Raw genomic sequence first — 25,443 nt, 5'->3', positions numbered from 1 at the left:
GTTTGTGCTCCTACACATGAATAGTTGTGCATTTTAGCAACCTAGGGTGTGCATGATAACCATACTATTTATGGGTTAAATTTTTATTCAGATATGAATTTTTGTATTTCTGGTTTTGGGCATATTTCTAGGCAAAACAATGTTTTTGTTAATGTGTAGTAATTTCCATTTATGGGCTAGAAAAGAAAAAATAATGCATTTGTTAAACACATATTAATTTATGGGTATGAAACTCATATAATTTACCAAATGTCATTCAATTCCAAAATTTTGGCATAGGCGGTGGTGGTAGTGGTAGAGTGGTGGTGGTGGTGATGGCGATGGCGGTGGTTGTGACGATAGCAATGGCAATGCAGTGGAGGTGGAGGTGGTGGTGGTGGTGGTGGCAGTGGCAGTGGCAGTGGCAATGGTGGTGTTGGTGGTGGCGGTGGTGGGTAGTAGTTGATGTAGTACGTGTATAGTATTGTATATTAATAACATAATTATGCACGTGGGTTAGAATCTAAAAGGGTAATATTTGAAAATCAACATCTAATAGGAAGACTAGTTCAACCAGGTGAAGTGGGTGCCTAACACCTTCCCAACATCATAACTTGGCTCCTACCCTAATCTTTGGACCAGACTGAGTCAATATCGGGTCTGTCCTTACAAAACAAGCCCACATCTTGGGTTCTAGGCCCTAACCCTAGGTGGCGACTCCAATTGTTTATTATTGTTATTATTTTTTTAGAAGATACCTGAGAAGAATAGCCCCAGCGAAATAGGCCCCCACGTATCTTCGGGCGAGGATGCGGCAGCGCACGTGCGTTACCCCCTTATAGTGGCGACTCCATTGAGGACAACCAAACTTCTAATGTTAAATTCTACTGTTAAATGGAAGAATATTCCCTTTAATGTATTTGTATGAAAATATGTTTGGCTAACCTATGTTTGTAACTGTATGCGTTAACCGCATCATGCATCGTGCTCAAAGTGAAATCATGTGGTGAGGATGGTCCCTGTCATGCCAGCACCCTCGGGGAGGTCCACGCACCTCATTGCATTCTGAGATTGTATAGTAGTACTTTTTACAATACACTTTTGCACACTCACAACACGATTCCATCTACCCCCATAGCCAGTTGCTAACCTTAAGTGTAGTCATGAGTAATGGGCAAGGACGTTAACCCCTTGATACCGTACCTTCGGGTATATTAAAAGGATCACGTACCTTGAGTATATAGAACCTATCAAGGAAGCCTGTTTGGTCCTATTGCATCCACTACATCCTCACATCATGTAGGAAATAGATGAAAAACCCCTAGGAACGCCACAAGCTAACCGATTAGATTTGTTTGAGATATAGGTTGGAGTGTTCTTATGATATATTTGAGTTGTTGGGGATACACTCTCTCTTGAGTGGTTGGTCGGTTAAAGATTCTTTCACAAAAAGAGGGAATGACACCTCGATGGTTCAGTATGTATGATTCTGGGGTGATTCCCATCAAATCATACGGTATGTCGAATCATCAAGGAGTGCGTCCCACGAGCATTTGGAGGGGAGAGAATCATCAAGTGGGATAAATAACAAAGAACAGAACCCCATGGTGTAAAATACCACATAAGACCACTCTTTGCCAAGATCACCATGTTTGTAGTAACCTTGGATGAAACACTTGTTTGCAAAAAAAAAAATTAATAATAATAAATAAATAAGAAAAAATTCTGAAGCCAAACCTTCTTTGTGGATCAAGCACGATTCTAAGCCTAATAGATCTCCTGTTGTCTGTGTGGACTCGTCAGGGTAGCCAGTTCTCGCCTAAGTCCAATATCTCCTCAGTCAGATAGTCCTTCATCTGATAGTTAGAGTTCAGTCAGGATGGAAGCCCTTGCTAGGGACCCAATCAGTGGTGATGCACTTGAGCCAGCATGGGCTCATCCCCTAGAAGCTATATAGGTTGAGATGGCTAAGTTTAAGAACTTGGCACATATCTTACAGGAGATTAGGAACTTGTCCATAGTGGACCCTATCCCCAATCATAATGAGAATATTGCTCGGAACCCGGCAAGGGTAGATCCTATCCCCTTTTAGAAGAACCAAAACGGCCTGAGGTAGCCACACCAAGAGGAACTTCCACAATGCCTAAAGCTCCGCCTAGGTTTGTGATTGATGGGGAGGAGGAAGATTTTGCACCCATATGCAAAGTGACCTACAAGAGACTGAAAGGGAAAAGAAGATGAGAGAACAACTGAAAAAATTAGAAGGCATGATCCGGAGTAGTAAGAGCTAAGAGGGGTAGGCCACAAATTCCAATGAAATGAGTTTCTTCTCTGAGGTATTGGTTCCCAAGAAGTTTAAATGGTAGACCGATAGGTTTGACGGGACAAGAGACCCCAAGGCATATTTGAAGATCTTCGTGAGTGTCACCAAGTCATGACAACTTTCAGATGAGAAGATGGGGCAAACATTTATGCCGACCTTGTCAGGGCCAGCCTTGAGGTGGCTAACATAATTGGAACCTACACAGGCTTAGAATTAGGGGACAGTTGTGTGAGCCTTTACCAAACAGTATTCTTACAATATAGAAGTTGATGTCAAGTGACGAGAGGTGGAGACCCTGAGACAACAACCAAAGGAAGGATTTATAACATTTTTGATGACGTTTTGTGACAAGGCTACCAAAATGGTAGATCGCCCTTCTGAGGCAGTGCAAGTGGAGATGTTGATTGAAAATCTCTCTAGACCCTACTATGAGGTCCTTTACTACCAATATTTACAGACTTTTGATGCTTTGATATCCACGGGCACCTGCGTAAAAAACAAGTTGTTAAGGGATGCCCAGTATTAGGTAGTGCCTCAGGACCAGGAAAGAATGCTTTGATACTGCCTTAGGACTCAAGAAATAATGCACAATTCGAGCGAGGCAAAAGCTCAAAGACAGGCACAATGAATGCAGTCCAACAGCCAGTACCATCAACAGTGGTGTCCCACCCATAGCCATTTGTCATACAGGCAAATCCTATAGCCCAAAGGGTCCCGCGGCCTAAGAGGCAGTTCATAGATTTGGGAATGCCATTGGCCATAGTATATGAGAATTTGAAAAAGTAATGTATCATAGGCACAATTGCTCCTAGACTCATTAGCAATCCCTCTCTAGTTTGGTACAGAGAATATGAATATTGTGCTTACCATAACCAGAAAGGTCATACCGCAGAATGATGCTTCAATTTGTAACATGCTATCCAAGATTAGGTAGGTAATAGGACAATATAAATGAAAATCAAGTAGGCTCCCAATGTCAAAACCAACTCACTCCTGAAGCATAGGGCAGTTAATGCATTGGAAGGAGAAGAATTCAAGGGGATCCAACTAGACTCATCCGTATAAAGAAGAGAAAGAGTCTCATGATTTCCCGGGTTTACAGGAAGATCATGGGAAATAGAGCACAGATAATGAAAAGGAAAGTTGAGAGAGCCATTGAGGAAGGAGAATTGGGAGTCATTGGTTAACCACCAACTAGCCTTTCGCTACTTGAAGTTTGTATAGCCCATACCCCTCCATCACCTATGCATCATGCCTCTTTTCCGCCATTGGAATCCCCATCATACCATCCGGGATCATATCCTTCATCACCCTTATATTATCGATTATCCCCTTCAGAATAACCAATTTCTCACATTACATCCCCTTCATATCATCCCACCTCATACCCGTCAATCCCACCAAAGGAACTTGACTCCTGTTTAGTATATGGCCCAGGAATAGTGTATGACCCCTACTTTTAGGAGTCTGGATGGGTGGATGGTTATGACATATTACAAAGGCCACCAGATTACACCTCCTCAACTGGTTCAGTAAATGCTTTGGGTGATGAAGAATTAGAAATGAATCCTACCTCATTGATCACCCTATTGAGCCAGAGAAGGTCTCTTTGCAAGTGATTGGAGAGATGACAGATGAGTTACTCAAGACAGTTATGGCATTAGCAGTGGGGGAGCAAAGAAAAAACGAGGCTTCTTTGCTTCACATAATGAGTGACACAGAGGAAGTCTGATTATGAGAAACTTGATGGTACTAATGACAAAAGAGTTGATGACACAGTTAGCCACCCGGTGTGTGCCATGAGTGAGGGTGACCCGATGGTGGATCCTATTGATACCATCCATCCAGCATTATCTATCGAAATAGAATTAGAATTTCCAGACGAAGAGGAAGAGGAACAAGATGCTAATTTTGAGGTAGTTGTGGAAGAGAGATTGGTGAACATAATAGTACTTTTGAGCACCATGGAAGATCACCTGAATTGGACAGACAAAATGTTCAACATCGTAGCTATCAGTAAAGATTACTATGTTAAACAAGTGAAGCTCCTCTAGGAAGTAGGAGAGCAGGACACATTGGAGGAGGCATTGGATATGGGACTCTGATGTCTCTTTAATGCAGTGAAGAAGATGTGAGCTCGACCTCATGATATATGTGAAGGAGCTAACTTCCTACTCCCAGTCGGGAGGAAGAACCTGAAAAATTAGTGAAAGAAGGCACCCCTTAGTTTGGATTATTACCATCATGGACAATGACGATGAAAATGATGGATATCCCATGAAAGTTATCATTAAAAACCCCATGAGTATGATGGAGACATGGAGTAGAAAGGAGTTCAAGAACAAATTTTTGGTGATGGAGCAACCCAAGCCAAATGGAGCGATATAAAGGTGTTTCAGTACAGAACCAGAAAATCCTGTCTTGACGTAGCTTAAGAAGGTTTTGGAGCTTGTTGATGGCCTCCCCTTCACATAGAGAAGCCATGCTCAAGTCCCTGGAAAATGTACAAGTGCCCATTGAAATTGACCCAGTGTAGCTATCACAGATAGTAGGGGTAACGTATGCAGTGCAATCGTTGATGTTCTCCGATTCTGAGCTACCTATCCAAGGGGTTAAACACAACCAGGCTTTGGATATAACAATTAAGTACCATGACAAGGTTGTGCCACAAGTCTTGATTGATAATGGGTCTACTTTGAATGTGTTGCATTTGAGGTCAACCCTAAGCATCTGTCTAGATATGGAGAAGATGAGACCTTCAAACCAAACAATACAGGCTTACAGCAACACGAAGAGGGAGATTTTAGGAGTTCTCACAGCAACTATGGTAACTGGGCCGATAAAATTTGATGTTGATTTCCAAGTGATAGATATCCCGGCTTCCTTCAATATGCTCCTGGGAAGGCCATGGTTTTATGAGGCCAAGGTGGTATCTTCCAGTGCATAAGAAGGTGAAGTTCTTACATGAAGGAAATGTGACAACCGTTTCAGGAGATCCATAATTGGTCAACACCATAGCCAACATTGAGAAAAGGGGGGGGGGACAAGAAAAGGAAGTCCGCCTCAGTGGATTTGAGATAGAAGGAACATGTGCCTTCTTCACTAAAAGAATAACTAAAGAGGACGTCTTAGTAGATTATGAGACCATCTGGAGTCCATCAGTGGGTCGAATGATGAAGAACATGCAGTACTTCCCAGGGAGGGGGCTAGGCAAATATCACCAGGGAGTGTCAAAGTTTCCCATAGTGATCAAAGGCAAAAGAAGAGAAGGACTAGGCTACCAGGGATTGGAGCAAGAGGGATTCAACAAGAAATCAATAGCAGCATATTACCCTACCCTCAATGGGTACTATGTGAAGGAAGGAGATGTTTTCCCTTTCTGCGGAAATGCGGAGCCTTGGTTCAATGAAGTAGTAGCCCATATTCAACCAAGATATGAGATATTCTTCCAAGATGAGTTTAATTGGGTGCATTATGAGTTAAAGCGGCTTCAACTTGCACAGAAGGATGAACAGATCGTCGACATATCAGGAATCTTGATGATTGAAGATGAGCATTCCCCTCTTGATCCTACAATATTGATTCAGTTCAGCAAGCCAGTCAACTCTTGTATTCTTTTGAAAAGAGAATAGGAAAAGAAAGTCAAGTTGTTTTGGTGCTTACATCTGCCAGTAGACATGAAAAGGCGTATTTGCTCATTCTTCTAAGTGATGCGTGCGAAAGAGTTGCATGAACTGAAGCCTAGACCATTCCGTAGGGCAAGCACTTATGCCCCGTAAAGGAGAGCAAGAAGATTGAGGGTTTGTGTGCATTGTGCCAGAACCAACTATAATGGAACAATTAGAGACAATGGGCTGAAGTGTGATCGAGGGGTAGGATGGCCATTTTGACCATTTGCTTGGTCTGTGGTTGCCTATAGTGGCCACATGAAAAAAAATTTACCCTTGCTTGCCTAATCTGTAGTTGCTCGGTGTGGCCAAAGACTAGAATACTCTTGCTAGGTTTGTAGTTGCCCCGAGTGGCCAAAGACTGGAATATTCTTGCCTAGTCTGTAGTTACCCTACCCAGTCAAAGACTAGAAAGCCCTTGCCAAGTCTGTAGTTGCCCCATGTGGCCAAAGACCGGAATACTCTTGCCTAGTCTGTAGTTTCTCCGCTCGGCCAAAGACTACAAAGCCCTTGCTAACTCTGTACTTCCCCCTCGTGGCCAAAGACTTGAAAGCCATTTTCAGATTTGTAGTTGCCCCACGTGGCCAAAGACTAGAAAGCCCTTGCCAGGTCTGTAGTTGCCCGTCATGGCCCCCCTCGTGGCCAAAGACTAAATACGTATGCTAGGTTTATAGTTGCCCTACATGGCCAAAGACCAAAATACCCCTGCTTGTTCTGTAGTTGCCTAGGATGGCTAGTTTAACTAAAAGACCCTTTTGTTTAGGTCATGAGTGGCCTTGCGCAACCACATTAGCCAAATCAATAAGAATTCTTGCCTACTAATACTTTGTAGGAATCAAACATCGAGACCATTAAACGTCTCCCCTAGGCGACTAGCAACACAGGTAAGATCTCAACCTGTCAATATCATTAGATAAGATCATATTAGTTTCTTGATTTATCAAGGTTAACCACTTGAGTTTGTTAATTGATTTTTTATTTTCAGTCCTTTTCATTTGCTGGTGGATTTCTCGAGTTTTAATCAATGATTTATTTTCCCGTGTTTTTGCATTGCACCTCTACCATCCTTAAGCAAGATGTAGGCAGTACATGCTCTGGGAGAGACAGAAGAGAATAGGGAGAAAGAGAACTCTAGAGATTAGGCAAAACCCCTAATTGACTTTGTGGCCAAAACCCTATTATTTATAGAGAATTGGCTAGCTAGGGTTCCCAATCCTAGTGGGTCTATGATTACCCAAGTGGGCGACCCACGAAAGAACCGGGTAGGAATTAATTAATATCTCCCACTTGCCCACGCAAGGCGGACATACTTAATTGTCCATTCTAGAAGTCTCTACCATAGTGTCTCATCATACAGGAAATGGAGCGTGCGACCTAACAAGATAATACAAATGTAGGAGTGCTATATCAAGCTTCCATCTAACCAACATAGCACATCACTCACAAATAATCTGGGGTACCCTAAACAATCAAATTACACCAAGTCTAGCACTCTCAATCCCTCATGATGAGTAGTGCTGACCTTAAAATATGCAATGTTCTTATGACTATGTCGAAACATAAATACGACAAGTCATCCAGGCAATAAGCCACAAAAAAATGGTGTAATTTCAAATAGTTTTTTCTAAGACCATATGTCAATCTGACTATTTTCAACCACTTTTTCATTCGTGTTCCGCTGGACTGCATCAACCATGATCTTAAGGAGCATGTCAAAGTAGCGTCATTAGGCATCCTATTTATGACATGGTTTGAGGTAGAGGGTATCTATAGGATCAACTCAGTCTGATCCAAGTAGATCACATAGTGACGAAGAAGGGATCCATTCAGCCACTCTCACAAACAGTTGTAATAAAGCACATACGTATGAAATGTATGCTATGGTGCAACTTCCACTACGGTAGGCATGTCACTCATGAAATAAAAAGAACACCATACAAGTCTGGGTTCAGTCACACTTTCAAGTGCCTAGCCTGAGTAAATCAGCCTAGTCGCCCCCATGACATCTACCTGAGTTCTCAAACTAAGCTATAAGTAGGCTACACTAAGGCGTGGGATCTCTGTGTTGGACCATATAAAGGTCTCATCTTAGCTCTAACTAAGGTGCCACTTAGCTAAAAAGTTGTCTGTTCATCTCGCTCGCTATCTTTAAGCACCAAGACGAATTTGGCTCATCTTGCTTGTTGTTTCCAAGCTCCAAGGTGAATCACCCATATGATTGAGTTGATTCAAGCCTGGTCACATATTTACAAAATAAAATGTGTACACACATAAATCACTCCAAATAATTATATGTCTCATATATATAAATCAATGAGTGATAACAATAATGTCTAAAGAAAATGTTAAAACTCAAAATACAAATCATCCACGTCTAAATCTCAGATTCCTAACGTGAGTAAGGAAAATGTCCCCAGCAATAGGCTTAGTCAATGGATCAACCACCATACTATTCATGGAGATATGCTTCAAGACAACTTCCCCTTGCGCAACCATTTCTTGAATGTAGTGATATCTGATTTCTTGAATGTAGTGATATCTATGTCTATGTGTTTGGCTTTCCTATGGAACTTGGGGTCCTTAGAAAATACCAAAGCTGTCGTATTATCATAGTGTATAAGCACCGCATCTCCTGAATGAGCGGTAACAATAAGGCATTGTAGGAACCTCCTTAGCCAAACGGCTTCCTGAATGGTTGCTGAGCACGCGATGTACTTGGACTCCATCGTGGATAGGGCGATACAGGTCTGCTTCTTAGTACTCCAAGATATAGCCTCACTTCCTAAGACAAATGCATATCCCGAAGTAGATTTGCGATCATCTCTATCATTGTAGCCTCTCAATCTCAAATCCGAACCATTATAGGTGAGGGTGAGATCAGTGGTCCCACAAAGGTATCGAAAGATTCTTTTTATTGCTTGCCAATGGTGTAGTCCTGTATTACTCTGCTAACGACTAACCATGCCAATTACAAAGCATATATCTGGACGCGTGCACATCATCGCGTATATCAGACTGCCTATCGTTGCTGCATAGGGTACTTTGGACATTTGATTCTTCTCTTCATCTATCTTAGGGCACTGGTCAATGCTCAAAACACAAACCTTGTCCATGGGAAGGGAGTGTCAATGGGTTTAGACTTATCCATGTGGAATCGTTCAAGGATCTTCTTTATGTAAGTCTCTTGAGACAAACTAAGGGCCCGTTTGATAACGTTTCTACCATTTCTGTTTCAAGAAACGGCAGAAACATAAATTTCCGTTTCTAGAAATAGAAACGGAATTAAAGGTGTTTGATAAGTCATGTTTTTAGAAGTCGATGGTAACCAGTGAAAGAATTGCCACAAGTTGTTTCCAGCAACGGCGAAACAAGTTGAACTTGTTTCGCCTGGGTCGTTTCTTGAACCATAAATAAGTAAAAATTTCTATTTCTATTTCTAAAAATAAGTGAAATGAAACAGTTTTATCAAACGCTTTTTGCTCCGTTTCTTGAAACGTTATCAAATGGGCCCTAAGAATATTCCTAGAGTGATTCATAATAATCTTGATGCCTAACACAAAGTTGGCTTCACCCATATCTTTCATCTCAAAAGTGGAGGACAACCACTCTTTAATGGCGACAATCATCTCCATGTCATTCCCGGCCAATAGAATGTCGTCAACATATAAGAAGAGAATAAGGAAACTTCCCTTAGACCATTTCACATGCTCACAGTAGTCCTCTTCAATCATTTCAAAACCAATAGAGGTAATGACATGATGAAATCTAAAGTACCACTAACTAGACGATTGTTTAAGGCCATATATAGAAATGAGAGCTTCCCCTTCAATCTCAAAATGATGACGGAGAATATTCCCATGAGTGCTCCATACAGGAGGGAATCTTGATGATCGTTTAGTGGTACACTCTCACTGGTTGGTATACTCCCACTAGGCTGATTATCAGTCTCACTTTCTTTGGTGATTACAGGATGAGTTAATTTCCCATCCTCGCCAAGAATAGGTGAGACGCTTTCCTTATCCTCTATCTCAAAGAGGTTGAGATCCTTGTTGGTGTCACCAATGCTAGAAAAATCCACTCGCTAAAGTCAACCGCCCTATATGTGAGCCATATCTAGCAGGTGAGGATCATCGGAAGCCTTTTGGAAAGGCAGTTCGAGCTACCCAGCCTCTAGAACTTGTCCACTCAGATATTTGAGGACATATGAATGTAAAGGTATGCCATGGCACTTCTTATTTTCTCACATTTATTGATGATTATTCATGATATAATTTTGTGTATTTGATCGCTCACCGCTACGAGGCATTAGATTGCTTCAAACGCTTCGTAGCAGAGGTTGAGAATCAGTCAAGTAAGAGCTTAAAAACTCTATGCACTGACCGGAGACACGAGTATCTATCCGACCAGTTTAAAGAATTGTGTGATGAGAATGGGATTCGCAGGTAGTTAACCATTTCTTGCACTCCACAGCAAAATGACGTAGCGAAGAGGAGAAATAGGATACTCTTAGATATGGTTAGGTCGATGATGGCGCAAGCCAACCTCCTGATATCTTTCTGGGGGGATGCTCTTCTGACTGCTGCTTACATCCTTAACCGAGTGCCTTCACAGTCAGTTCCTTCAACCCCCTATGAGTTATGGAAGGGCGCAAAGCCAAATTTAGGGCATATATGATTATGGGGATAAATGAAAAGTAAACGGGTATCGGGGATTACCTCAATATAGCTTTCCTCGCAGCGGAATGGGTCAGGTTGTACCACACGACGATTCGCACGAACAGTAACAAACGAAAGGTTGCGACGATCTCGCTAGGCAATATTTCACCTTTCAAATCCAAGGATTGCAATGGAGATCCTTGGAGAGAGACACTTTCACTTGGGAAAGACAGAAGAAAATAGGGAGAAAGAAAACTCTAAAGATTAGGTCAAAATCCCTAATTGGCTTTGTGGCCAAAACCCTATTATTTATAGAGAATTGACTAACTAGTGTTCCCAATCCTAGTGGGTTTATGATTACCCCAAGTGGGCGACCCCACGATGGAACCGGGTCAAAACCAGTCCGACCCACCCATATTAATTAACAGCCTCCATCACAGCTTTTTCCCTTGCGTGATCTCCTCCAACCGAATCTTAAGCGGGAAGAGCCTCTTCGTTGCTGGCTACATCTGGAGAAACCACCAGATTCCTCTGGGGAAGAAGACCCTCTGTCCGGAATGTATCACAGATTGCAACTACTGAGTTCTATCTCTCGCCGGGCAATCCCACGTTCGCACTGGACAGAAGAATTCGTAACTAATAACATTAACCGAAGAGTTATAGATTACTTCAATCATCACCTTATCGTTCCCTACCTGAATTTTTCCTCCCGCACAGACCAATCTGTAGCTGATGGCACCGTGTCGTTTAATCCCATTTCTGCCGACTCTGATGAAGACTCGGTTGTGTCTGTGCCCGACCATGACATGTCTGCCACAGCCAAGGATGCTGCCGCAATCCAGAAGCTACTCAAGCTTCACACACATGGTTCCGTTGAGGAGCTCGAACGAAGCCTAGACGGATGTGGGTTATCGATGACAGAGGATTTAGTTCTTCAGGTGCTCCGACGACATCGCTCGGAATGGAAACCTGCTTTGCTCTTCTTCGATTGGGTTTCCAGGGAAGAACCCGGAGTTGGTCGTTACACGCCTGGAACAGGTGCTTACAATGTTATGATCGACATTCTTGGGAGGATGAAGCGTTTTGAACAATTGCAGCAAGTGCTCGACGAAATGTCTAACAGAGATGGTTTAATCAACGAGAGAACGTACGCCATTCTGGTGCACAGATATGCAGGGGCTCACAAAGTGCAAGAAGCGATTGACATTTTTTACAGGAGGAAGGAGTTTGGGCTCGATCTTGATTTGATTGCTTTCCAGACCCTTCTGATGTCGCTCTGTAGATACAAACATGTCGAAGCTGCAGAGTTCCTCTTTCACTCCAAGCGGAAAGAATTCCCTCTCGATATAAAAACCCTCAACATAATTCTGAATGGGTGGTGCGTTTCGGGGAGGTTACGTGAAGCCAAGAGGTTCTGGAATGATATCATCTCTTCTAGGTGCAAGCCCGACGAGTTCACATATGGGATTTTTATAAATTCCTTGACCAAGGCAGGGAAGATCTCCACGGCTGTCAAGTTGTTCCATTCCATGTGGGAGAAAGGTTGTTCTCCTGATGTGGCAATCTGCAATTGTATCATAGATGGTCTGTGCTTCAAGAAGAGGATCCCTGAAGCTCTTGAAATCTTTGGGGAGATGAATGAGAGGGGTTGCCTTCGTGATGTTGTCACGTACAATACACTCATCAAGCACCTGTGCAGGATTAGGAGGATGGAAAAGGTTGACGAGCTACTGGATGAAATGGAACAGGAGAAAGGAAACTGCACCCCAAACGCTAGGACTTTCAATTTCTTGCTCAATTCCTTGAAGGAACCAAAGGAAATTCCTCACCTTCTGGAAAGGATGGAGAGAAATGGTTGCAAGATCGCAGGGGATACCTACAACTTGATATTAAGATTGTTTGTGGGTTGGAATCAACAGGAGGCAGCAAGAAATACATGGCTTGATATGGAGAGAGATGGAGTTGGACCTGATCAGCGATCTTACACCATCATGATTCATGGACTACACAGTAAGGGAAGGATGGAAGAGGCTTTGCACTACTTCACCGAGATGACGTCCAAAGGTATGATACCAGAGCCAAGGACCAAGCTACTGGTGAAGGCCATTAACATCAAGCTGCAAGAGCAAGAGAGTGGACAGAGTGTGGGAATGATAAACAATGATAGCTCATTAAATCATCCAGTCAAGAGCCAGAGGAAGAGAACAAAATGACACTTCCTAGCATTACAGTTACAATTGGAATATTTTTTCGTGGTGAACCACCTTCCATGAAAATGACCCATGAGCTTTGAAGGTGCTTTGAGTTGAACAACCCTTTTGAGTTTTGGAGCATGGGTGAGGATTGAAGGCCGTACTGAGCCTTGTCAATCGAAAAATTAATCAGCACCTCCAGAACACAGATGAAATTTTTTTTGTTTATTATTCTTGTACCCCGAACAAGTGATCTGACGTAAGATGGGTTTTGCGCTACTGATGAAAATTGGAGATGTAACAGATCAAGAAGCGAAAGAATGTGGTACAAGTGACAGCCAAATGGAAGTTGCAGTGGAAGTAAAACATTCAGCAGGTCACTCAATAACCTCTCATCACAAGTTTTGGAAGATTTTGCAAACAAAATGGTTGCCTTCTGTAAACCGATGATCACCTTACTGTAAATGTAGAAGCCAAGCTTCTGGCATGTAATGTTTGTTGATTTCTACTTATTTATTTGATGATCTGAAAGTTTCCCTTGTTAGGCATCTACAAACATTATTCGTCACTAATAACCAAGTGTCCTGGTGCTTATTCCACATCAACCTGCTTTGGGTAGGGTCTGTCTTACTTTTAAGTGGGGAATGGAAAACCCCCAATAAGTGCATCCTTTAGAATGCCAACTGAAGCTATGACATTTTGGTATCAAAGCTGACTTGAGGGCATTGGAGATGTGGGTTTAGGGGCATTGAAGTGTGGGTCCCACGCAGGTGCGTTAGTCCCCCTAGCAAGGGCACCAGGGATTGGGGAAGCTTCATGGCCTCACAGGCTCCCCCACCCCAAATCCCACTTTGGCCAGCCTTAGAAAGGGTCCGTCTTGGGCTTATAGGTAGTGAAGGAAAACTCCCAATAGGTGCATCTATTGCGGTGCAGACTGGACCCATGGCAACCTTTGATGACAAGCTTTGATGTTAACACTCCCATTTGCTTTACTTTATGAACACATTTCAGGGACACTTTCAGGTGTTGGCTTCGATAGGTAAATTATTCTCCATTTGTAGCTCTGTGTTGTCAGAAGTTTATAATTTAAATCTCCGTAGTTTGCAGAATCAGCAACCAAAATTACTTTTTAGAGCTCATCTATGAGGTGAGACTAAAATTATCAACTTTCATTTATACAAGAGTATGTTTCTTTTCCTATATTATATGCTTTTTTTCCTTGAGAATTGACTCTAGTTTGTTTAGTACAATGAATGAATACCCTAATTCCATAGATGTCAAGGCATCACCTAGGCGACAGCGAATGCCTAGGCGTTCAGGTGTCTTTTGTTGGAAGGGCGCCTTGGCGTCCAAGCCCCTTCCAATGCCTTGGGTCACCTAGACTCCGTGACATCTTTGCTTCATTATATAGTTACTTCTTGGTCTATTGAATTATGTTCATGTAATAATGGTGTTTATCTGGCAAGGCTAAAAATTCATCAGTATTGAATTAATTGGACCTATTGATCTATTCAGGAAAGGCAGCAATTATGAACTGCAGGAACACTTGAAATCTCATATGGAAGGTAAAACAATGTGATGTATTCTAAATACCTCCAAAGCTATCTTAATTAAGAAAAGCTTATGTTTCTATTGCAATTTTAGTGCATTATTCAAGTTTCTAAAATGATTTCGCATTTTTACTTATTGTGCTCTGTTCAATGCATGAAGCTGGCTGAAGTTCCACATGCTACCCAGTTCCTCTCCAAAACCACTCTTCTTCAGATACTGGCTATAATGATTAGGTTATTGTACATGACGCTATTGGTACCTCTTCCTTTTTTTTTCCCCCTCTAATTTCTTTAACTGGTAAAACCTAAATTCTTTTTTATAGTTTCGTTTTGCAGCAACACATTGGTTGAATCAATTTTAAGATCAATGTCAATTATGATAAGTGAAGGGATCCTTTCCAGGGCGGACATTTTCATGTCCATTGATGAATCCAAGTGAAAATTTTTATTCTTGAAGTTTCACATTTTGCAAAACACTATTACTTGGATAAACTAAGAAGAATGTTATGTCCACTTATGTGTTTTGTTTGATGTTTTAATTCTCTCATGTGATGTTCTTGATTAGTGGATCCATAAATAAGATGGTGCTAATAGATTTTTGCTCTGGTCTATAACAAACATGAGGAGACAGTTCTTTTTTCCCCCTAATGATTCTTTCTATAAAACTCACCTTTTCCCTTTGCTGTAGTCTTGCAAACTTTGGAGTGCTCTTATAAGTATCCATTTGTAGTTTAATTTTTATGCTGAACTATATTTGATCCCTGTTCATCTTGATGTTTTCCTTTGTTTTTTCATCCATAAAGAAACTTTCAAATCTCTTACTGGGGCTGTTCATATATGTGATCTTGGTTCGAATAATCCAATGTGAATATATTTCAATTAAGGTGGGTTCAAGTATACCATGTCCTCAGTTGGGTTAGATTATGTATAGTATGATATCATATCCTTTTTCTACCCCCAAAAAAAAACAGATATCTTATCCTTCAACACTATTATTGTTTTGATAAGTACATCGCTTTTGTCTTTTTTCATTTATAATAATAATCAATCTAAGCTTGGCATTGAGTCTTTGCATGTTAATCCATTCCATGCACCATATGTGGTATCGGTTGTAAATGATGAAATTCTACTATTTTAACACATCTAGGCTGTGGAGTTGTGAAATAATATGTAACTGTAGTGCAAGGTATTAAGGGAAATAATCTGCAACTGCAGTACGCTTGTGGATTGTAGTTGTTAAAACTGCTCTTTTAACCATTGATGGAAGATTGAAATCATTGAAAGTCATTATGCAGATGAATTTGAGAGTGCACTTGAAGCATTGGGTTAGATTGGTTCATGTAAGTATGCTACTGATTATTGTTTCATAAGGGAAATTCGCTGTGGAAAGGTGAAGTACTTATTTAATGAAATAATATATTTTCTTATAGGCCATCTTCTAGACTATTGTATCTGGTTCTGATCTCATAAATCCTCTTTATTTCGAATTCATTTGGTGCAGTCACATCTCAAGCTTCAAAGGATGTTGAGTTATTACTGTTACAAACCAGAATCTAAGCAATCAAACCAAGGGGAGACAAGGAGAAAGAGAGAGAGTAGAATGAAGAAGAGAGGAAGCCGCCAAAGTGGAGAGAGCCAGCTTGCGATAGTGTGGTGTAACTATCGTAGGCTCCTCCTCCCTTATATATTTATATACTCAAATAAAGGGTTTGGTTAGGGGACTAAAATACCCCTGACCTCACTTGTTACAGAATACATATGAAACTGAACCCAATAGGACAGAAATACCCCTAGAACTTCAGCACTCCCCCTCTAGCTGAAACATATAGTTCACCTATGCTCAGCTTGTTACAGTAATTGCGAAAAAACTAGGGGCAAATTAGGACTTAGTAAACATGTAGCTAGCTGATCTGAAGAGGAAACAAACAGAGTCTCAACCAGCTTCTTTAACACGGCATCTCAAACAAAATGACAATCCACCTCAATGTGTTGGGTTTGTTCGTGATAGACTGGATTGCTAGCAATATATATAGCTGCTTGATTGTCACAATACACCTTCATGGGTGTAGGCATAGGAAACCCCATCTCAAGAAGGAACATGACCCACATTAGCTCGGCTATCTGAACCATGGCTCTGTAGTTTGCTTCAGCACTCGACTTGGCAATTGTCATATGTTTCTTACTTCGCCATGGAATCAGATTACCTCCACCAAGCGTACAATACCCTGCAGTTGAACGATGATGATGTGGATCCGGATTCCAATGACTGAAATCGGATCGCTTAGGGCCCACAAGAATGATAAAATATCTCAATTTAAAGGTTGAAGGGTATTCTTGTAATTTTCAGAAACAAGTAGGGCCTTAGAAATAATTATATGGCAGCTGGGGTAGTTCTAGAACTAAAAACTTTTAATACAAGGGCTTATTCTGAGTTTTAGCAAAGAAAAAAGGGGTAATAGAATATAACTTTGGGGAACAAGGGCTTAATTGTAATAACAGGGAAAAACTCTTTTAAAATAAAATAAAAAAACCTATTTCTTCTTCTTCTTGTCATGAAAACCAGCAGAACAGAAAAAAACTTTCAATCGATAGGACTCCTTCGATAGGGCTTGGTTTGACTTGAACTTCGAAACGAAGGGTGCCAGCCTTAAGGTCTCTTGACTCCGACAAATAAACACTTCAAACAAGAAGTAAGAGGAGCTATATTGTCCCTGCAACTCAGATCTGGCGGTAATAGGGAACTAGATCTGAACTTGGTCTTGAAGCTCACAACAGAGGCTAGCTGGAGGGAAGGAATACTAGGGTTTCTGATCGCCTTTGAAAATGCTACTCCCGACCCAAACCTCAGGGTCAGTCGATGGAAAACCAAGCTTCAGTGACGAGTTCTTTGGTTCTGGAAGGTATCACCCAGAACAGAGTATTGACAAAAAAAATCAGTAATAATAATGAAAAGGACAAAATAGGGGAAGAAATTAAAGAGGAAGAAGGAGAATGAAAGAGGAGATTAATAAATTCAGAAAGGGAAGAAGAGGGAATCACCCACGGGCAGCCATGGTTCACAACCCAAACAAAAAAACCTTAATCAAGTTCATTTAATCTAAAAACTGAGTTCCTCCATCCATTACACGACTAATATAAAGGAAAAATCAAACAATTAATGGAAACTACTTGAAAATGGAAACTAACCTACATAGCCACTAAAATAAAAATCCAATCTAAATTAAAATACTATCAAACTAATTTCTAAACCAAAAAAGGAAAGTAAATAGGAAAATTCCCAAATCAAAGAGATCCCTTCCATCGCCCAATTGCATCAGATGATCACTAAACGACCCAGCCCAATCAACATTTGAAAAGGCAACTAACTCCATATGCTTGTTAGTACAATAAATCAGCCCTTTAACAGGGGGCACCCTTCAAGTTGCGAAGGATCCATACAGTTGCATCCTAATGAGCTTTCTAAGAAGACTGCATGAACTGACCTAATACTCCAACAACAAAAGAAATGTCTGGCTTGGCAACAGTAAGGTATATAAGCTTTCCCAACCAAACTCCTCTACTAATTTACAACTTTGAGAGGATCACCATAATCGACATCAAACTTCTTATGAGGGTCCATTGGAAAATCCATTGGCTTTGACCCAAGCATACCAGTATCAGATAAAAGATCTAAGACATATTTTCTTTGAGATAGACTGGTGCCTTTCTTGGTTCTCAAAACCTCAATACCAAGAAAATAGTGGAGATCACCTAGATCCTTAGTCAGAAAAATGCTATTGTAAATATTTTTTTACCCTTTGCCATACCAGCCACATCATTGCTAGTAATAATGATGTCATCCACATAGACAACCAAGACAACTAGTTTATCCCCTTGGCAGCGAACAAACACTGAGTGATCTCCATAGAAATATGAAAAACCACAAGACACCACTGTGACACTAAACTTGTCAAACCATGCTCTGGGCGATTGTTTGTGACCATAAATAGCCTTATGTAACTTACATACCCGAGTACTATTCTTCCCTTGAGAAACATAATCAGGAGGTTGCTCCATATAAACCTCCTTTGTCAAATCACTATACAAAAAAACATTTTTAATGCCTAACTGAAACAAAGGACAATCAAAGTTAATACCTATAGAGATAAATAAACGAACAGAATTGAGCCGCGCAATAGTAGAGATCGAAATAGTCAACCCCATAAGTCTGGGTATAGCCTTTAGCAACCAAACGGTCCTTGAGCCTCTCAACAAAGCCATCAGGGGGGTACTTAATAGTGTAAACCCTCAACACTTAACCAAACGGTCCTTACTAGGAGGCAGATCCACCAAACTCTAGGTGTTATGGGTCAAAAGGGCATCCATTTCAACATCCTTGCAGCCTTCTAGGTAGGAAGTCAATGGGGCTCAGTATGATTCTTGGGTATAATAGGGGTAAAGAAGGACAATGCAAAACTATGTATAGTAGGAGGAGATGGGAGAGGGAAACAAATTGATTTATAGGATACACAACCATAAAATTTCAGTGCAGGAACGTGTGCCTTAAAGCAAAGCAATTAGTAAGTCAGGAGGCAAGGAAGGAGGCAAAGCTTCACTAGATGAAAGGACCAGGTAGAAGTGATGAAACGGTTAGAGAAATAGGAACCCCATCTTGTTGCACTTTCTTATTCCATCATTGATATACCTGTATAGGTGGTGTAGACTGGACACTAGGAACATTAGGAAATGGGACTCGGGATAGGAGGAGCAACAACAGTGTGCCACTCATCCCCAGAGGAAGGAGGAGATGGTGAGTTGTGAGAACTCCCCTCAAAGAAGGTGACATCAGCACACATAAAGTACCTATTGGAGAATGGAGACAGGATCATTACACCTGTACCCTTTTTGGGGACGAGGGTAACCTAGGAAAACACACTTAGTGGACCTAGGAGAAAGCTTGTCAAAAGATAAATGTATGTCATGAACGAAGCGTACACACCCAAAAACATGTGGAAGTAAACCAAAGGTAGGTAAATTGGAAAAAACAATAGAAAATGAGGATTTGTTGTCAAAAACAGAGGGTGGCATATGATTAATTAAATTACAACACCCCATCACACCAAAATTGCTTTGGAACATGCATATGTAACATTTTAACACGTGCAACATTTTTTAGTTCCGCCACTCCATTCTGTTGTGGAGTGTAGGAATAGCTAATCTGGTGAATCATACCACGGGTAGCACAAAACTCAAAAATCTCATTTTGAACATATTCCAATGCGTTGTCAAAATGAAAAAAACTTAATTGAAGTGTCAAATTGAAAATTTTATTTCATTGTATAAATTTTGGAAAACTGACAAAAACTCTAAACAATCCTTCAAGAGGTAAAACCATGTGAAACGGGAATGTTCATCCACAAAGGTAACGAAATACATAAAACCATTCTTGTTCCTGACACGAGAAGGACCCCAAATGTCCGAATGAACTAAAGAAAATAAAGACGGACTACGAGATAGATTGAGAAGGAAAAGGCACACGATGGTGTTTCCCAAACTTGCAGGCTTCACACTCTAACCTAGACACAGACTTGAAAGAAGGAAATAACAATTTTAACATAGATAACGACAGATACCTAAACAACAATGCCACTGGAAGGGAGCCACACCACCAATAAAATGAGCAACAACAGAAGTAGGAGCACTGCAATTGAGGTAGTACAATCCATCCTTTTCACGGCCTTCACCAATCATCTTCCTCATGTGAAGATCATGAAAAACATAATGAGTAGGGAAAAAGTCATAGAACAGTTGAAGGCTTTAGTAAGTTGACTAACAAAAAGAAGTCTTAATGGAAACTGAAAGACATGTAGTACAAAAGAAAGACTAAGGGAAGAGGTTGGAGAGACTGTACCGCAACCAGAATCTAGGGTAGAAGACCCATTAGCAAGTATCACAAGCAAGGAATGAGAATTATCTGTAAAAGATGTAAACAAGGAAGACTCACCAATCATATGGGCAGAGGCCCAGAGTTAAAAATCCAAGGAGGAGAAGTAGTAATAAAGAAGGCAGGTGTACCTGCATAAGCTAGGGTAGCAGATGATGAAGGCCCAAAAGATGTACCACTGGATGCCTTAAGATTCTGTAACCGCTTTAATATCTGAGTAATATCATCACGGGAAGGAGTAGAAGAGGAAATGCCACCCGTGAAAGGTACTGGTGTAGAGTCACCAATGATAGAATATCACTACCACTATGAAACACAGCATGATTGACCAATTGAGTTACCTATTCTGGCTTGCCATGCTTGGCCCAACAAGCATCAACAATATGATTAGATTTGCAACAATGAGTGCACTGCCAGTTAGAACGGTCACCAGTACCACGACCACGACCACGACCACGACCTCGACCACGACCAGCACCAGCAGTGAATGCAGAGTTATCCTTAGGGGAGAAATCAGATTTACCAGGAGACGCAATGCGCTGAAGACGAGAGAAGGTATCAACAAGTATGGAAACATTCTCACCAACAAGTATGGGACTCTTGACAGTCTTCAGATTAGAGTTCAGACCAGCAAGGAACTTGAACACAAAAAACTTCATTGCATTGAGCCTTGAGTTTGTCTATATCAGTGGTGAGGGGCTGAAACACATTCAAGTCCTCAACCAAGCCTTTAAAGGCATTGTAGTAGTCTTGGAGAGACTTATTTGATTGCTCGAGCTGAAACAACTTCTCATACAGGTCATAGACACGATTCATATTCTTCTTCTGAGAGTGTGTACCCTTCAAATCATCCCAAACACCTTTGGCAGCTATATTAGGTTCCATGCTATTCCATAACCATATGGGAGTGATGGCATTCTCCTTCATCCACTCACTGTATCCACTATTAGCAGAAGTAGGAGGATCAGATGTAAGATATTTAAGTTTGTCTCTGACCATGATGTAAACTTTCAAAGCTTGAGCCCATAACAAATAGTTGGAGCTTCCTTTGAGCTTGATGGAAGTAATAGTCACATTCATAGAATCAGAAGAAGGTGTAGAAGACTTGCTATCAGCCATGGCAACAAGTACAAATATGGACGGCAGCAATAACCAGCTGTAAAGAGGGAAAAAATAAAGCCCAACTACCAAATCGATTAGGTTTTAGAGTTTTGAAACCTACCTAAATCGATAGACAAGAGGAGAAGCAGCTAGGAGCAGTACAGATACCAGTAAATCAGCAATAGATCATACCACAGTAGGTGTAAAGTAGGGCTGGAATGATGACCCAGCAGTAAAACTTCAGAGTAGCAGAGAAGACCAAAAACCAGTCCAAGGTAGAAATCGATTCTTCAGATTCCTGATATAGCATCAACCAATGGGGAACACAACCTTGGAGGTGCAGATATCTGAGAGATCTAAGCAATAAGGACAACGACCGCATTAGAAGAACCAAGCATATCCAAATAACCAGCAGCAGCCATCAACCAAGGAGAGACATCAATATTGATCTCAGGGAAAAAAATCCTGATAATGTCGATTTTTCCTGTATGGGGGGGAAATCGATAAAGGGTAGGGAGATCTCCAACCTAGCAGTAGTAGACCATCAAGTGGGTAGTATAGAAGCACTCCATCAATGAAAAAGGAGGCTTAATGCATAGTAGAAGCAGCAATAGGTGGCTGTACACCACAGGGTTTTAGAACAAAGAAGAAAATCAGCAGAAGAGAGAAGGAGACACCCTCAATTTGATTGCTGAAGCTCTAATACCATGTTACAAACCAGAATCTAAGCAATCAAACCAAGGGGAGACAAGGAGAAAGAGAGAGAGAAGAAGGAAGAAGAGGAGAGAAGAGAGGAAGCCGCCAAAGTGGAGAGACAACACACTATCGCAGGCTCCTCCTCCTCCATATATATATGTGTGTGTTTATATATATATATATATATATATATGATAAATAAAGGGTTTGTTAGGGGACTAAAATACCCCTAACCTCACTTATTACAGAATAAATATGAAACTGCACCTGATAGGGCAGAAATACCCCTAGAACTTTTACAATTACATATGCTTTTTCTTTCAATCCATTTTTGGAAGTACTTTTGGGAGGTCAAAACACGTCCTTTTGTCATGGTTTAGGTTCTGTTCGAAAGATTATTCGGCTAGCTTTCTAGACCAAGATTTTGTAAACCAAAGCTTTTTCTGGGAGGATTATGGATTTGTGGTCAATATATTGAGGAAGATGTCAATGCTGTTATGAGAACTTTTAATTTGATAGTTTAAGTAAAAAAATAGCTTTAGTTCACTTGATATTTGTGAGTTTTGATTTTTGATTTTTATAAATTTAGAAACACTTATTTGAGTCTCTGAATTTGTAATTGGAGTTGATCTGCCCAAATGCGAGGTTGGAGCCATTGATCACAAAATTAGAGTAAGTTTTACAGAATTAGAAATTGTTATGTAGTTTGGATTTTAGGAATTTTGAACCGGGGGGGGGGGGTTGGAATGTCTTGAAGTTCTCTATATTGTTTAAAGAGGAAGTCAGACTGTGTTTATTTTTTTGGGGTGAGGGGGTAAAAAAATTAATAAAAAAAATAACTTATTTTTATATTACCGTCTTACATACAGATTGAGCTATATCCAAATACAGAAGTTAACCTTTGTCTTGGAATAGTAAGTTAGGATTTTCAATTTGTCAAAGCTTTGTAGCCTTATCCATAAGCATGGAGGGTGATCAAGCTAAATTTCTGAGGAGTTATTTGTTTCATTGAATTGAAATTTAATTGTTGCTCTACTTTAAGGATCATTGTGTTTTGTGCACTTGAGTTCTAGTGCTAGTTGTAGCTTATTTTTTTCATTATTTTCTTAATATCAATATCATATCCACATCCAACCTTTCTTCTCCCATATTTTATCTGTCAAATCACCTTCAAACTTCACTGTTATCCTGCATATCTAATCCCAATCAATTCCATTAAAACCATTAATCTAAAAAAAAAAAAGTAGCATTTTTCTCAACTGTTTTTTATTTTAGAGTACATTGGTAATTTGAATTACTTCTTTTGGGACATCTTATTTCAGGGGCCCAATTCCTACATTATCGTTAACTCACTGGATCATTGCTTTAAGGGAGCTGGTTTTCTGAGCAAGCAGCATACTCTATACCCTCTCACATTGATTATTTTAATCATAATTTCTCTTTCTTAAAAAAAAAAAATATATATAATAATCCATGTAAGGAGGCGCAGTGTATGCCCTAGGCTCATAGAGGTTTTTCCTTTAATTTAAACCGAGTTTTTCTTGTAACTTTTAATGTTGTTTGTCTTTTAGATATTTTTGTAGAAAGTCAATGCTGTATTCTTTTTCAGAATAAATTCATTAATGGAAAGCACATACACGCCTCTAATTGTTAGTGTCTTTTGTGGTTTTTCTGTTTCTCATATAAGAGGCTACGGAATATTTTCTACTTTCCAGATCTTTGTTAACTTGCTTTTGGACCTTGTATACTATGGGAAACCTTTTCTTAATTCAGTCCTGACTTTGCAAGGGAAAAAACGATCTGTATTTATTAATTACCTTTTAGCTACGGAGATGAATGACTATTAATAAGTATTACAATTAGCTCTTTACAGAGGATTAGATTTTATAAACCAGATTATTGTTGCATTTGGCAATTCATCTCATACATTCTCCCCCAGGGATTCCCTTGCAATATTTCAGTTCACAGTTTCTTTATGATTATGTTGATTTTTCATTTCCTGACTTCTTTGCAAATTTCTACACATGTTCTTGCAAACTAAATCTCCTCTTATGGTATTATGATGCTTCTAGCAATTCATGGAGCTGCTTTGCTACTCTCAAGTACATCAAATGTCACAAAACATTTTTTTAATGCAGCTTTTGACAGGCAAGGACGAGGTAAAAAGCTGGTGAGCAGCTTCTCTCCTTTATAATTTCTGATCCATTACTTTCTCCCATGTTGCTGTTTACTATTTTATTTATTTTTAATGATCTTTGTACTTCCATATTTATGATATCCCTGAGTTGCAACATTATTGATTTACAAAATGGATTGTCTTCATGGAATAACTTAATGCAGCCTACTAGTTATAGAGAACCAATATTAGGATAGATATATATATATATATATATATCCTAATGGTAAGTTTGCTCCATTGTGACCTAATGGTCGCATATTTGAGTTGGGAAACAGCCTCTCTGCAAAGCAAGAGTAAGGCTGCATACATTATGATCTTCTCCAGAGCCCACAGTGGCTGGAGCCTTGTGCACTAGTACACCTTTTTTTTATACATTTTTTCATATCCAAATTGTTATTACACCACTTCTGCTATTGTAAATAAAAAGGGCTAATGTAAACTAATGTTCAGCTGGGTCTCAACTAACGTAACCCCTGAGAGGATCACAGAATTAAACCCAAACGGGTACTGGTGACAGACTTCATATCAGGATATATAGATGAACCCAACAGTAGGTAACAACAGGTTATAACTTATAACAATCTTAGAACTCCCAACAATACCCAACACATATAACAAATAATTCAACCAAGTAGAACAAAAGGCATCAGCTTATAAACCCCCATCACAAATCAAGATTAGGGCTTACAAATCAGAAGTAAACTGTATTCAAGAACCACGGTAACACGAGAGGACAAGTGATGAGATTACCATCGAATATTGGTATGCATGGATGGAATCAAACCACAAAAACAAACCCAATTGAAGGCTAAACCTGGACTTGTATCGATTCTTGAATTTGGGCTGAAATGGAGATTTTTTATTATCAACACACCAGGTAAGACTTGATATAATTTATTGATTTACACCATATAAGTACTGATGCACAAATAATTGTTGATATTAACTCATACCATTTTCATAAGAATCAACTAGTTTCATTTCTCAATTAATGAGATATGGATCACCTGGACAAAGCTATGCTGGTTTTCAATTTCACCGAGTTTATTTTGTCATGCACTCTTTTCTTCTTTGTTTATGGATCACAAAGTTATATATGCCGGTCTTATTAATTTATGAATTTTGTAGGAATTGGAGATTTTGTTGGATCAGCAAAAGGAACAACATTATGACCAAG

At 40.2% G+C, this 25,443-nt stretch overlaps 1 protein-coding gene across 1 annotated transcript; it reads left to right on the top strand.

Moving 5' to 3' along the window:
- Positions 1-11,077: 11,077 nt before the first annotated feature.
- LOC122071608 (putative pentatricopeptide repeat-containing protein At3g15200) lies at positions 11,078-13,416 on the top strand. Its single transcript, XM_042635993.1, has one exon. It carries the CDS (start codon positions 11,183-11,185, stop codon positions 12,836-12,838), a length of 1,656 nt encoding a protein of 551 aa, XP_042491927.1. The 5' UTR covers positions 11,078-11,182; the 3' UTR covers positions 12,839-13,416.
- The last annotated feature ends 12,027 nt before the right edge of the window (positions 13,417-25,443 follow it).

Source organism: Macadamia integrifolia, unplaced genomic scaffold (genome assembly GCF_013358625.1).
Source record: "Macadamia integrifolia cultivar HAES 741 unplaced genomic scaffold, SCU_Mint_v3 scaffold_30A, whole genome shotgun sequence".
In the NCBI taxonomy this organism is placed as follows: Eukaryota; Viridiplantae; Streptophyta; class Magnoliopsida; order Proteales; family Proteaceae; genus Macadamia; species Macadamia integrifolia.
This window is presented reverse-complemented; position numbering and strand designations above follow the sequence as displayed.